This window comes from Phytophthora cinnamomi, assembly GCF_018691715.1.
Source record: "Phytophthora cinnamomi strain GKB4 chromosome Unknown Contig83, whole genome shotgun sequence".
NCBI classification, from domain to species: Eukaryota; Oomycota; class Peronosporomycetes; order Peronosporales; family Peronosporaceae; genus Phytophthora; species Phytophthora cinnamomi.
In genome coordinates this window covers 458,649-473,996 of record NW_027151016.1, presented here as the reverse complement: position 1 = coordinate 473,996, position 15,348 = coordinate 458,649, and the positions used below count along the sequence as shown (strand labels likewise).

The following is a 15,348-nucleotide window of genomic DNA, read 5'->3' as shown; positions in this document are numbered from 1 at the left end:
ACAGGTAAATTCCGTCTTGGACAGTGATGCATACCAACGCGTGATTGCTGGTGTCACACTCCCTCAAGTTACACTGTCTGTTACGCATATCGGGACTACCAATGACTCTCACGATATAATTACAGCTGAACTGAACGATACAACGCTTTCGTGCGCTGTTTCTGGTAGTACAAGCCGCACAAAGATGCTGAATGTGCGGGCTTTCTCGTCGATACAAGTGTATCTTGATAATATGGCTCAACTTCTGACTGTATCTGTCATCCCGCGAACTACTATTGACGCAATGATCGAATCGTCCTCAAAAGGTCTAGAGATCTCGACTCTCATAGGCCCAGTGTCCGTATATCTGAATCAGACCTCGATGTTGGTGCTATCAGCAATTCCACAGATTTTACGGCCAACATCGAAGTTAATAGAAGCACATTCCGACGACAAATTTTCGAGTATGCGCATAAAGATTGTGAACCACACCGGTGGCGATATTTGGTACCGTCAAGAAGGGACACGAGAGAGCTTGATATTAGCTGCATATGCAAGTGCAGCTTACAGCTGGCTGTCGTTGGCTAACAGTCCATATTACCAGCTCCGCTTTGCTGTTGAAGATCCGAGCCAGGTGGTAAGGAAGAGCCCTGCCAAGGACAAAGAGCAGGTTGGTGAAGAACAAGACGATGATCCACTTTGGTGTGACCCATGCAAAGTCAAGGAAAACACTGTCACTGGACGGTACTTTGGTGGTCATGGATTTTTGTGGATATGCGTGGAGCTGAAGGGCTTGCAGACAATTGTCACGCTGCGCTCGCCGTTAACGTTTCGCAATTTCTGCAATTTTCCCGTTCAGATCCGGGTAAATGGAGATGTCACTGAGCACGATTGTGGAAGTTCTCATGAACTCTATCAAAATACCGTCACTATTAGTAAAACTGACAAGATTCATTCCAACTGTATTTCGCTGGATGGTTCGTCATGCACTCTGCCTACATCAACATCTACCAACGTCAACGAGAGTATATCTCATGTAATGGTGGATTCAGTTTCTACTCTCAATTTTGGCATCAAGGGTGGCCCGTGGTGTTCCGTGTCGAAAGACGAGAATATTCCTAACGAATTTGACCTTGTGAAAATTAGTGACGATCAATTGGATGGCCGAAAGAAGTCGCAGTGTAGCTTTGCAGTTCTGCGTTGTGGTGGTCCTGAAGAAACTAGTCACTACGCCTGGGTTAAAGTCGGTCGTGCACAGTGCAGGACAGTGCTTCCTACTGATTTCGATCCGCTACTACCCCAAGTATCTCGACGTTATACGTGGATGGATGTCTCGTTGTGGCCCGCTATCATAGTGGAAAATGCTATGGATATTCCGGTGTCACTCCTCTTTTCTCAAAAGGTAGGATTACTCCGTGTTTAGTGAGTGTGTGCAGACTGCTCACTGTTGCGTGTGTCTCTAGGCTACAAGTATCAGTCTCAACGTGCATTCTACTTGTGAACAAAGTCTGTCCACACTTAACCCCTTTGAACCGATGGACATTCAACTGCTGTATGAGAAGCACCAAGGCAGTGCACATACCTCCACTAAACCACTCATGTTTTCGTTGTTATGCAGTGCTCCTGGCACGGAACCAAAGGAGCAAATTTTTGATTTTGAGGCTTGCCGAGTGATTGCAGCTACCAGCAATGACCATCACCCGATGGTGAGAATTAGAACAGAGCGTGTTCTGAGTATTGCCAACTTGACGTCAAGTGCGCTTCACATCAACATCGGCAATACTCTCCGCCAGGAGGGAGCATCCGCAAAGATTCCTTCATGTGCCGAACGATCCGTTGGTTTTTCAGTGGTCAGCAACCGCCTAGCGGTCTCGATAGCAGCTGCCGGAGAAGCTTCAGTTTCAAATGATCCAGGTGACCAGCTGGAATGGTCTCCACGAATTACTCTAAACGTGAAAGGCGATACAAAACCAATTGTCCTTTCGCCAGGGAGGGGCGAAAGGGCAATTGGGAGGACAGGGCTGTGCAGTTTAACCAGTGCGTACTGTGTGGAGTTGACAAATTGTGATGGGTACCTGAAGTTGACCATCCGACCGCAGGTCGTGGTGATCAATTCAACGGTAAGCTATACTCACAATTTCGTCTGTTTGCTTCTGATCGAGGCTAACCATAGTCGTGATATTGCCTAGAATTGCGCCTTAAAGTTCACTCCTACAGATGGGCGAGGCAATGCACTCGTTGCAGAAGACGAATTATCGGTGCGATTACGCGGTAACTTGCTTCATTTTCACCTTCATTTGACATTCGTTCTCTCTCTGTTATAGCTGCTGTCAGGTGACGGTGCAGGGTGGTCTGTGCCAGTTTGTCTTCACAAGGAAGCTAAAAAACGGAGTATCACTGCTGATGTATCGTCTTGGCTTAGCTCCAAGTTGTCGAGACGCTCTAGTGAGGACATATCTAACTCAGCAAAGCAGGCCCTAGTGGCACGACTGTCATGCTCCTTCCGGGTATCCTTGGCCGATGAGGGCTATGAGTGGACAGAAGAAATTGCTGTTATCCTCCCAAAAATCCCCCTTCTGCTCACTCCAGACGGTAAACTGGAAATTCCAGAACTACAGACATCATCAACGGCACCCAACACTCCGGAGCGTCTGTACCCAGCCCCCTCGACTACTACTCATCGAAGACGCTTGCTGATGCGACACCGCGGTTTCCATCATAAGATGCTAACCTTCACGATGACACAGACACACAAGTGTATTCACATCATGTTCTTTGTGGATCACCAGCCTCCCGTGATTATTCATAATCAGTGGGAACATGTATTGGGCTTCAGGAATATGTCGTTTCCGTCAGATCCAGAAGGGGTCGGATCCAATTATTACCTGGAATATGACTGGGCACTACAGGTAAGCTGTCACCATCTTTTTTTATACAATAGTTTTTCAAATCGACTAACGATCATGTTTGCAGGTATCCACAAAACAACAGATTCTAAGAGAGGACTCGACAGAGGAGGATTCTGAAAGTGACAACCGAGATACGGAGTCAGACACCAAGTTACTCCGAGATTGGCTGGAGTCTACGGAACAGGTAGGAATGACAGACAGTACAAGCAGCGAACGAACGCGTTTCCAGATCGGATCACCACAGTTCGGGTGGTCCAATGCGCTTTGGCAAGTTGGTGGAATCCAATTCGCATCGTTTTCAGATGTTGGAGGCTCTGGCAAGGGGGAGCCCACTTTCTTAATCATGTGTTTCTATCGAGCAGGGTCCTGGCTGATTTCCATCACCTGCCTTGAAGATCCAACCCATGAAAGTCACTCAGGCGCCGCACCATCGTTGGCTCTGCCGTCTGTGGCAACTCCAACCGAAGTTGAGCTGACCGTTCCAGTTTTTCTGAAATTTGGCGTGCGTGTGGAGGAGGTCTCTCTTCACTTCTGTGACGAGCACGACCCCGTGCGTGATACTAGAGGGCTCCTCTTGTACCCGGAGATTTTACGAGTGACTTGCAACGCAGTGTCAATCGTCTTCACGACAGCTCCGGATCCTCCAGAAAATTCCCGCCAGAGCACACGTCTAGGGTATCTGTCGCACATTCGATCGTACACAGCACTATTCGTTGGGATCAATGATATCGAGGTGGGACATTTCCTACAAACCTGCAATTTCCCGGTGGTCCTGTGCTTTCCCGAAATGCATGCATCAAAAGACTTGGTGCAATTCGATCGGGTTAAAACTCACGAAAATCTGGCGAATTTGATGCGAAAACTATTAGACAAGCAGTTGCCTGGTGCGGACGAGTCATCCTTGGTTACGAGAGTCATCTATACGGATACATGGGACCCAGTTGGTATTCCGTCATACTTTCACAGTATTGAGCTGAAGCTTGCCCCAGCAGTTCTCCAGGTAAGATGCTGCCTTAGATGTGATGTGAATAATGCTGATGCGATCTGACAAAATGATTTTGTATATATTTTAGGTGGAAGACGACATTTTGACGTACGTGAACGCTTTCATTCGACCGATGTTGGATGCGCTAGAAGGAGAAGTTGCTTCTAGTAGCGCAGTCTCCGACAAAGAAAGTTATCCCCACTCGGGTGCCTGGAGTGTGAGTGTGTTTGAGTCAACAGCAATCACGAAGCAACGCAAGGTATACATCGAGCGGCTAGAGATCAGTAATATTCAGGTGACTATCACGGCAAGGGTTTCAATTCCTGTGCTGAATAGTTTTGACGGGACGCCGCTGCACTTTGGGTCTACCGAGATGCGCGAGGTATTTTCTTTTCCCGATCAGTTGTACAAGGATCTGGCAGCAGACTACGTGGCCGACACGATTGTCCGCTCTCCGATGCTTCTCATGTCGTTGAACATTATCGGCAACCCAGCGTAAGTTTGGACCCTGGTGAACTTCCATTGCTTATGACTGACAACTGTATCACTCGCTTGCTTTTGTGCAATACAGAGGATTTCTTCGAAGCTTTGGCCAAGGCGTTCGAGACCTGGTCGAAATCCCGCTGGCTGCGTCTCGAAATGGCTACAGTCCGTGGCTGCTTACCAAAGGAGTGGTTGGTGGTGTAGCCTCCTTTTTAGGTCATACCACAGCTGCTACTCTCACTTCCGTGTCTGGGTTTTCATATTCGATTTCTCGAACGATGGATCAACTCACCCTGCCGTCAGACCAGCTGAAAAAACGCCATTACACCCGCCCAACCCAATTGTCGTCAGCCCTTGCCAACGGCCTGGGGTCCTTGGGATCAAGCGTGCTTGGTGCAGCAGCCGGAGTGATCACAACTCCAATTGCTGTGTACAAGGAGCGACAGATGCAAGGTCTCGATACCGGACTTCGAAGCGTGGTAGGCGGCGTCGGAATGGGCCTAGTGGGTATTGTCGCTCGGCCTATGGGTGGTGTTGCGTCACTGGTGTCGATGACATCAGATGGACTGCTTTATGGGATGGGAAGCAACCGTGCACCTTTTGATGACTCTGTCTCGCGGTTTGATGCAAGGCCAAACGAACTATTGCGCTACAAGCTAAAAGTTCTGCCAGATGCAACCGGAAGCAATTTGGTTTTTGCGCATGGTGTTTGGGTCGTCGGGGACGAAAACAAACTGATCGCTCCCGGACAAGAATTTGATGACGTCCCCGAAGAGAAACTTCAAGCCTCCGAAAATGAAGCGCTACGAGGTCTATTACTGCCGGCAGATATGCTACTTCGACTGGTTCGAGTCACAGTTGTGTGCTCAAATGACTTTTTGTACGTCGTTGGGGTGAGTGGTGTGCAGAATCAAGCTGTGCTAGTGCGAACGTCGTTGGCATCGATCCAGGCAGTTGAAGAAAGTCTCAAAGAGTCTACAGTCTTCGACCTGGGCATTAAGGCACCGACAAGTGTAGAGTGGCTGCGCTTTCGGCTTCCACCCCGTCAAAGGCGGAATTTCAGCCATCAACTTCGGCTTTTGCTGGCAAATGACGCGATTTTGTAGATTCGATTTTGATATAGATGGTGATAAAAAGTGATTTTTAACTGGTTGATTGTTTGCCTATTGTCATGCGCAAGGTCTCATACGAAAATCTTCGGAAAGTACCTGGAAAGCTTCGAAGCAAGCGACAACTCGTCCAGAATTCGATTTGCAGTCAGAGCCGCAGAGAAGCACAACTGGGAACTTGTGAACAAGATGGAGACCAATGAAAACGCTGAAGTGCCTGGAGGCGTGGATTCAAACGTCGGGAGCGATTACTCTGCAGCACCGAACCTTTTTCGACTAATGAAGCTAGTACGCGAGACTCAGTGTGAGATGGAGGTGGTGAAACCAGTCCTTGACGAGTTGGAAGTGATGCGGCTGTGTCGTGGTTTTGGAATGATGTCGTCCGTGAACCCCAAGGATTTCAACTTTGACGTGCTACATGCGCGCGAGTTCGACGACGAATTTATCCGTTTCCTTCGCTATGAGCTACTTGAAAGCGCCTGTCCAGGTGACGTAAAGCTGAAGGGACTGTTCGGCAAGCAAGGTCAAGTTGCAGATGCTTTGGTGGCCATGATGGCTTGCTCTACTGAGACGGTTGCGCCACTTGCTGCTGGTGATGAAGGAGTCTATTGTGTGAAGGTAGATGATGAATGCAGTAAAGGGAGTGGAGATGCTGGCCTTGTCGTGTTTTCTTGGATCCGTGATGAGCTATTTGAGCCACATCATCTTCGAGACACCCCGGCATTCATCTTGCGATTTCTCACGGGTTTGGCTCCTGATATCATTTGTTGCACCGCAAAAGCAGACCTCGAGCAGATCAGGTCAGCCATGACGGATTCAGATGAGCAAGAAGATGATGAATTGTCTTCGTACTCGGTTTCATTTCATATTGAGAAACAAGAGGATCAACCGGATAGTACAGAGTGCTTGGGAGTGACCGCTATCGACTTAGAGGCACTTCCAAAAACGTTCTCGGGCATATGCTTGCTGAAGGGAAGTTATCCAGCAATTGCTTACACAAGAACGATGAATTCGGTGATTCGCACTGAGCAAGTTTGTCGCACATTCTATCCGAACATGCAGTTGACCTTCTCAAAGTGGCTCAAGGATGAGTCCCAGCGCCATCGGATTGATTTGAGTGGATCTATTGTTCGATCCGTTAAGCTCTGCCAGAACATTTTGAGAGAGTTTGGCATGTGGTCCGAGGAAGAAGTCAACGTGTTGCGATCTGCCCATGACAGGCAACAACAAGAGGAATACGACGAAGCGATTAAGCAGCTGAAAGACACAATTGCGAAGCAGAGAACAACGGTTGAGCAATTGTCAAATGAGTTATTTCAGCTCCACCCCACTGAGACAATGGGTGAGGAGTCTGGTTCATCTCTGCAGGCAGCTTTCAAAGTGTACGAAGATCTTCGGGAATGGCTGAAGACAGCTTGTACATGGCAATTTGATCGCGGGTTGGAATTGATCGTGGACACACCTACTCGCCTTAGAGAAATCGAGATGGCCCTGTATAATCTTCATTTGTGTGGCCAAGATGAACAGCTCGGTACGTTGTTGGAAAAATGCGCGACTTCTACAAAAGCAGACCTGTTGAAGAAGTATAACAAGCGCTGCAAACTGCAAAATCAATCATCCGGATCCGAGAAGAAGGATGGAAGCGAGCAAATGGTAATGTGGGAGTCGTTCTCGGAGAAAATCGCTCCGCCCTTGACTGCGCTGCGTACCAAATGGCGGTTGGGTATAGAGAGTGTACTCGTGGCGGCCCAAGATGCGGGGTTGAAAAAGCTGAAGAGCGACCAGAAGCGGGCGAAAACTGAGTGGTATGAGATGATTAGAGAGGAGAAATTTACCCAGCTACGCAAATTTCTTCTGTCGACGGATGGGTTGCTGCTGACAGTGAGTGCACACACCCGTGGCCCTGGAACCGTTCGCTGTCAGGGACTGAGGGAAGTGCATGCGCCGCCTACTGCTTTCCTTGATATTAAGAAGTTCGATATTAAGTTGCGAGAAGGAAGTCTAGTAGGCGCTGTTTCTCGGGAAGAGCCGTTGGGCCGAATCCTGTTGCGTCCGAACGAGCGTCATGTGGCGATGTTTACCGTAAAAGTGCGTTCTGTCGTGCAGATTTGTTCCGGTAAGGAGCGCATGTGCGCCAAGTTCATCGCTTTTCCATCAACTAATGATTCTCATTGCCCCGCCCGCGCGAACGAACGGGTTATCCGCACGTTTGGTCAGTTCGCCTCCCTTTGTGACTACGACGCTCGAAACCGAGTCATGACATTCCTCGCCAAGGATTCAGTAGGGATCTACAAGTTTGACGAAGCGTTCAAGAGCATGGAGCGCATGAAGACAATTGATCTGGGTGTCCGTTCGACGCTGATCGATCTGCCGTTCACAGATATATTACTGCAGCAAAGCACTGTATACGTGACTGACTCAAGCGGAGGAACACAAGCTATCGATATCTACAACGATCAAACGTCTAAAATTTTGGGCGTGCACGCTGGGTCTGAAATAAATGGCTCTAACAGCCGGTTGCTCGAACTGGCAGATAACTTAGCTGTCGGGACTGTATCCCTGGTGTCTGACGACGATGGCGCCTTTGATGGGGATCTTCAGTGTATTTCGCGCGACGATCATCGACATCTGCCAGCTTTGGCTCTTGGCGTGAAGTTTCTGACAGATCGGGTGAGCGTTCAATGTGTCGATGACAAAGTAATTGTTCTAGACCCCTTGGTGCAAAAGGTGTACGTGTTTGCTATCAAAGTGGCTGTGCGCAGTGATTCTTATCGAATGCGACAGTCCGATAGTGGAGGCTCCAAGCGTTCTGACATTGAAGCAAACAATGCAGATTGCCCGCGCAAGCAGCATTGGCTATACACATTCTATCACCTGTTCGAGAAGTTCCCCGTGCGCAGTTTACTTGATTCGACGTCGCCCACACTTGTGTCGATTCTCGTCTCTTCTTCAGTGGCTGGTAATGGTGTCCCAGCTCTCGAGGTCTACCATGACTATCTTTCTCTGTTAATGAGCGATCTAATGGCTCTCAACAAGCCGTTGCATGGGTTAGACCTTACTAAAGGCCTTACTCTGCGTAGTTCGTTGCGTGGAGTAGACATGGAGTCTAGGTCTCTGAAGTCCTTCTTCCAAACTCTGATTACTTTTTTGCCGATTCAGATTTGCCGGGCCGAGGGAAACGCACTGACAGTGCTCTATGATGGTATGGATCAGTACCTGGATGAGCCGGAACCGGAGATCCAGACATGGGGTGCAGCAGATATTGCCGAGTCGATTCGGTTTGGACTTTTATCCCCGCTGCTGCGTGCCTGGCGTGGTAGATGCATCGTGATTACGTCAATGGGTAAGCAATCTACAGGAAAAAGCTACTTCCTGAATCACTTGACTGGATCGTCATTTGCCATCGCTGGAAACCGCTGTACTGATGGTGCCTGGATGAGTCTGCGAATCTTGCAAAATGTATTGCTTGTCGTTTTGGATTTCGAAGGTCTGGGGTCATTTGAACGCACTGATCAAGAGGACGTATTCCTGTCGGTGCTGAATGCCTCCTTGTCGATGTTTACAATCTTCAGGATGGAAATGCGATTCGACAAAGACATCGATGGGTTGTTCACAAAGTTTCAGAAGGGTATCAATTTGCTGAAGAACGACGACCGCCTTTTTCGAGGAAGTCTCTACATGAGTGTGAAAGACGTTAACCCGAATGATCGATATGGCGTTCTCTCGGAGTTCGAACGCAAATTCCAGAAGCTGGTGACAGCTAACCGTGAGCAGAACTTTCTCACTGAAATGTACTCCGGCAAACTGAAAATTAATTGCTCACCGCCTCTGGGGACATTGGGCTACTATGACTCGTTACGACACGCGCGGCAGCTTATTGAAAAGCTTATTTATGATCCAGAATCATCGTGCGGGTTTAAAAGTGGGGGATCGGTCCATGATTGCATTCGCTTGGTTCTCGCCAAAATCTCGATCTTGGATTGGACTGCCGTTGATGAGAGCTCTCAGCGACTGGAGATGAACGAGCTCCATCGAAAGTTACCAGGTGCCCTTCGCACTGGTTGTCTGATTCCTGTCGATGCTCAGTTTAAAGAAGAGATCGTATTGCAGAGCCTGAAGGACCATCTTCTGAGTGATGAGAGCAACGTGGGTTTGTTGGGCTTGGAGCAGCTGAGCCGTGATTATCCGAAACTTATGGAATGCTGGGCGAGTGTGAATCAAGAGGTCTCTCTGGATGAAATAGTCGACGAGGGCATTGACTTCGGCCCATCGGTCTGCGCTCACCCAAGCGCTGATATGGCCTCCATCCACTTCACCTTGCTGGGTCTATTCCAGCGATATTTGGCTCTTACGTCAAAGGGTGTGCTAGAGAAAATCACTGATCTCGACTACGCAAGCTTCGATGCAATGTTGTCGTTCTTGGTTTCCCGTCGAAAGGCAAAGGTGACTCTGTGGGTAAAGCAGTTTTTGGGGTCAGAACGATTCATGGACGAGTGGGAGCGGATCGAGCAGATTTACTTTCTTCCGTTCGAGACCCTACTGAAGCGCTGCCTACACCGATGCTCGAAATGCCAGCTACAATGCATGCGATCATCTTGCCATTCGTTTGATGAAGAGCACGATTGTGGTATGGGTCATGCATGTCGCGGTCTTTGTGAGTACTGCATGCGGAAATATCAACCTGGGAAAGAAATTCCACGTTGCGTCAGCAAGGCCGGTCATGAAGGCGATTGTGACTGTTTGAAAGGCGATCACACTTGTGGAGCTGTTTGCAGTCTGGTGGGTGCCTCAAACTGTGGGGGCATTTGTGTACTGGTTGCTGGACACGAAGGAAATCACCGGTGCCCTGCAAAGAAACACACATGCGGCGCTCAATGCAGCGCCACAATCTGCGGTGGACAATGCATCTTGAACTCGGAGCACACTCACACTGTCCACAAGTGTGCCGAAATACAGTGCAATCACGCATGCGAAATGGATACTTGCAAGGAGCGGTGCAGTACAGCCAACCATTTCCATGACCAGCCCGCATTGTGGGCGAAATTCGTCGAGGAGAACGGGCAAGACGTAGGAGATTGTTCAACGTTTTCCCAATCCAACAGCGCCATCATCCACTTGTGCAGCTCGCGCCACGCGTGCAATGCAACTTGTGAAGCCGATGGTATCTGCACTAAACACGTTCAAGTCTCTACCAGCAAGTTTTCGGGGTCGTGCGACACGTTTGATTTTGAGCTGAAAGAAATGGTCGGAAATCGCAACAAGTGCGCGATAGTGCTGCCTCCTGGGAAGATAAACCACGACGGTATTCCGCATTCGTGCGTGAGAGTACTTCCGAACGGAAGCACAACTATTCACGGTTGTGGGGTGAAATGCGCGGCCTGTGAGTACTATTGCGACAAGCCTGTTGGGCACGAAGGCGAACACTCAGCTCCGCATGGGAATATGCGCAACATGTATTTCATTGCTCAGGAGTCGGACGTCATCAATTGGGAAGACCGCAAGTACGCTGCAGGCGAAGAGGGAGTTGCCGAAATGTGCAACATGTATTGCTCTTCAGCTGGCCGAGGCCATGTTCACTATTTGAAGTGCGACAAGGACAGTAGCGCGGCTTGTATGTACACTGGCCTGCAAGACCAACGTCGTCACTGCAAGACCGAGCTGAAGCCGCAACCATCCCACGAGGTTGACGAGGTACTGCACCAGAAGTATTGGAAGACAATTGGATGGGAAGACCCTTGTCGATCTGCGGCGGAGCGTTCCCTGTTTGTCAAGTGCCCGTATCTGTGTGACGCGCTGGAGCACAATGGTGAGGGAAAGTCGCCGTCCTTCTGTGACTTGGATGCGTGGCATCTTCCTGTCGCCACACCGCCCTCTTCCGAGCGTAGAGGATTTTCGTATGTCAGCGGACACCGCTTTGCTTGCTCTCACACGGCCTCAACAGGAACGGTACACCATGTTTTCGTGCTGGACTGCTCGGGATCGATGCGCGGAGAACCGTGGCAAAATCTGATGAGTGGTGTTCGTGGATACTTGCGCAGTCGGTTGGTGAGTGGCGCGAGGGGGGACATCGTGTCGGTGGTCACCTTTGGGAATCAAGGCATCGTTGAATATGAGCAGGTGCCGATCGCAGCAGCTTCTGGCTACCGCATCGTCTTCCATGGTGGAGGCACCTTTTACTCCAACGGTTTGAGCCAAGCGAACGCCATCTTCTCGCGGACCGACTTGAGCGTGTACAAGCCCGTCATGATCTTCTTCACCGACGGCCGCCCTGCGGATCGCAAGAAAGGGCCCAAGATGGCGGTGGACGTCCGCGATCGCTATGCGAAATACGGACTGCGGTCTTTCGTCGTGGGCTTCGGGCGCGCCAGTGAGATTGGGCTGGCCGACCTGGCGCAAAAACTCGGCGGGTCCGTGCACGAGGCGCTCACGACCGCTGACCTGGGCGAGACGTTCCGCTCGATTTCCATGTCGCTGGGGGCCCGCGCCGGGCTCATCCAGAGCACGAGCGCAGCGTGAGGTGACTTGCTCGGCGTGCATGTCCTAGTAACTGACTGTCATGCCACCGCAAAAAACGAATGAATGCGAAACGAAATGCTCTCTTTGAAAGTCCCGCATAACGCGTATCCGTCGTCGTCACCCAGGAACATAGGGGATACGAAGTTCACGTACTTCTCAATACGCTCCTTGCAGGACGCGGAGCACGTGTAAACAAACAATGCAAGTACCAGAGCTTGGAGCAATGTCGGAGCGAGGGCAGTCGTTTCTCTCATGCTGTCGAAAAGTTGCACTGCGACCATCTTCACTGCAGACCGCAGCAGCATAGCTTCGAATACGATTTTGCATTCGCACCCCCGCACACCATGCCGGCATTGAGTTGTTCGCCGTCCTTGCACTTTAGCCGTTCTGTTCAGGAGACGAAAAGTCTAGAACCCGGGTGACCTGGTCGTCAACAGGGTGAGGTGGACGCTCCTCGACCCCGGGTTGTTGCACCTGGTCTGACGACTGTTGCACTTGGTCTACCGGCTGTTGCGTTTTATCCGGCTGGTAGGACACCAAGATAAGTGGTCGTGGATCCGGAAATAGTGAAATTTCGGGGTCGGACCGTCGGTGCGAGGTGGTAGCTTCCACCACAGTGGATGCACAAGTGCACTAGCGGCCCCTGTTGTGTCATCGGCAAAACGGGGACGAAGTTCTTCTCCATGGCAAGATCGATAATGGAGACTGATTCCGCAATGCAGTGTCAATAAGATTTGAGAGGTAGGCAAACATGTCACTCCATTTTAATTAAATCGGAGTGCAAATCGTAACTCCGTCATTATAGGACTTAGTTTGAATTAAACGTTGCTTTCGTTAAAAAAAAGACTGCTTGAGCCCACAAGCGCAAGCAGTTACGCATATAAAAATCTACAATTCTGGGAACTACCCATGCGATGGCCCAAAGGGCATGGCATGGGTCGTTTCGTTCAGGTTGCGGTGCGACGTAGCAGTAACCTTGCTACTTACTCCCAGAGGTCTGCGTCGCACCGCGACCCCTTCCTCCGAAGCCACCACGATCGCACTCTCCGCCGCCATGCCGCGACCCCGGTCTCCCTCACAACAGTCTCCTCCATTGCTGCCGCTTCAGTCGCAGCAGCCACCGACACCCCCACCGAATCCACGATCATCCCACCCACCACATCCACGACCGTCTCGCCCACCGCCGTGCACGTGCAGCTTGGCGGCGACGCCCTCGGCCTGGCACTGGACAGACAGTCCGCGAACTGGTGCGCGTACAGCTCCCCACCACGCGGTCGGCGCGCAGTCCTGGGACAGCGACAGCGAGGGTTTTTCCAGGTCCAGGACGGCCGCGGAGGCAGCGCCAACAATGAGGCGCAGCAGAACTTCCGATCGCGACAAAAAGTGCCTGCAGCGATTGCCTTTTCATCGAATACCACACCATCCACGTAGTCCACTTCCATCCTGCAGTACAATGCATCCAATACACACTTGGCTTGATCGGTACGCCAAATGTACTACCCAGAGACGTAACTCACTACGCACAAACTTGTATCTTGGCGGAAGTATGCAAAACAGTTTCTCCAGCATGCAGAAGGATCTATGGCGAGATCTTGTGTCCGCCTGTTCTGCCTGGGTCTGTTGTCTGTCTCCTCGATACTGTTTTGAACTATTATTACATTCTCAAAATGATTTCGTGGGTGAAGAGGATCTTGGTCGAGTTGGTGCTCCCAGAGTCTGTCAGAGCAGCAGTGGCACGAAATCAGCCCCGGCACTTGTCAACTTCGACCCGCAGGTGAGGCAACAACGGCAAGCGGGGGACGAGCACAGGCCTGGCAAGGTAGCGTCCGCAGTGGTCGATGATGCTTGCAGCATCGTCGAGCACGCCCATGTCCACGAACGAGCCAACAGTGAAGTGCTAGCGGAAACTCGACTTGGAATTGTCGCTTGCAAGTGCCTCCATCACCACGCTTTGAACTCGGAATCGAATGGAAACTCGCTCTGTTCGGGTAGTACACACACATGATCGACGCACTTGGAAATATTTAGCTCCGCGTCACACGCCAGCTATAATGATCTAATAGAGCTCGCTATTTAGATAGGTAGATTTCAGTCTGGGCGTGTCAGGTAAACTATAGTTTACCTGACACGCCCAGACTGAAACTCATGTTGCACACTTTAGCTGACATCGTTACTCCCAAGTTCACCAAATAAAACATCCACAGCCTCAACGATAATAGTATCGCTTCCTGTGGCCGCCGAATGTGAGCGCCGTACCACATGTTCTCTGTTGGAGTAATGGACCTCACAGAGGAATTAGGACAGAGGAGGACAGTATGTCATGTGCATATAGTTCTCAAATTTCCAAGTCAGCCTAACCCGCCCTGTCATCCGAAGAGCCAAGCCATGACGTTCCTGCCCTACATCGTCGTTATCCTTGCTGTCGCTGCTGCCGTGCCCAGCATCCGCCCGCTCCTGGCCGTGGCAACCACCGCTGCAACAACAACCACCGCTGCAGAATGGCAATGACGCCAAGAAGAAGATCAACAGGCAGTGTCATACTACATGATTCCTGCAGCAAGGAAAAGAATCCTGCTCAACCCGAAATTGCTGTGATTTTCCTAACTTTTTGTTGTTGTTAGCAAACTAATAATGTTAAGTAAATAAAATATTAAGAGACGAAAGAATAGCGGATCAATGCCGTGGACATGGAAGGTAGCTTACTTATGGCGGCACGCCTGAACTAGGACGTCTGCGACGCGGCTGGGAACACCTGTGTTGTGAAGTGCAGCTGCAAACATTGATACAGATTGCCGTGACATGGTCGACCTCGAGATAATATTTCGATCAAGAAGAACAACATTTCTTGTCGTTGAGGCCAACTTGCTGCATTTCTCGTCCTCCATCTCGTCGATATCTTCATTCGCTTCAGCATGTGATTCATCATCTCGGTGCACTGCTGCCATAACTCTTGGATTTCACTTGACGCCGGAAAATTTTTCGACAATCAATTTGGCTGGAATACTCATTGTAGCACACAACTTCAAAATAGGGATATTGCGAAATTCTCGACCACTTCTACCACAGCTCGTCATAGTGGTCATGCACAAGTTTCATTTTGCCAAACTAGGCAATCCATCATGGCGGTCACGCACAGTTTCATCTTGCCAAACTAGGCAATCACCGGGGGTCACTCACTATAACATTCTTGCGTATTATACACACCCAATTCTATTAGGAACCGTCGGATTCATAGCTCGATCGAGCAACCCTCCCGGTTTAAGTGACAGCGATCTAGCATTAGCTCTTGACTGTATTATTATATACTTCTTTAGCACGCTCACCGCAAAATCCAGAGCTGTTCCGGGCGAAGCACGGCTTTGTATTA

The 15,348-nt window shown here is 50.1% G+C and overlaps 2 protein-coding genes across 2 annotated transcripts; both read left to right on the top strand.

The window, feature by feature from the left end:
- Positions 1–1,303: 1,303 nt before the first annotated feature.
- Positions 1,304–7,725, top strand: IUM83_11303 (Vacuolar protein sorting-associated protein; the record flags this gene model as incomplete). The annotated part of the gene is made up of 14 exons (XM_067935852.1): positions 1,304–1,381; positions 1,443–1,531; positions 1,598–1,685; positions 2,061–2,099; positions 2,169–2,237; positions 2,304–2,888; positions 2,953–3,072; positions 3,868–3,888; positions 3,962–4,368; positions 4,445–4,547; positions 5,265–5,458; positions 5,537–5,952; positions 7,572–7,581; positions 7,683–7,725. The coding sequence occupies 14 exons, from the start codon at positions 1,304–1,306 to the stop codon at positions 7,723–7,725; spliced, it is 2,262 nt and encodes a 753-aa protein (XP_067784941.1).
- A 3,182-nt stretch (positions 7,726–10,907) lies between these two features.
- IUM83_11302 (RxLR effector candidate protein) lies at positions 10,908–11,981 on the top strand (the record flags this gene model as incomplete). Its single annotated transcript, XM_067935851.1, has 1 exon — positions 10,908–11,981. One exon carries the CDS (start codon positions 10,908–10,910, stop codon positions 11,979–11,981), a length of 1,074 nt encoding a protein of 357 aa, XP_067784942.1.
- Positions 11,982–15,348: the final 3,367 nt, after the last annotated feature.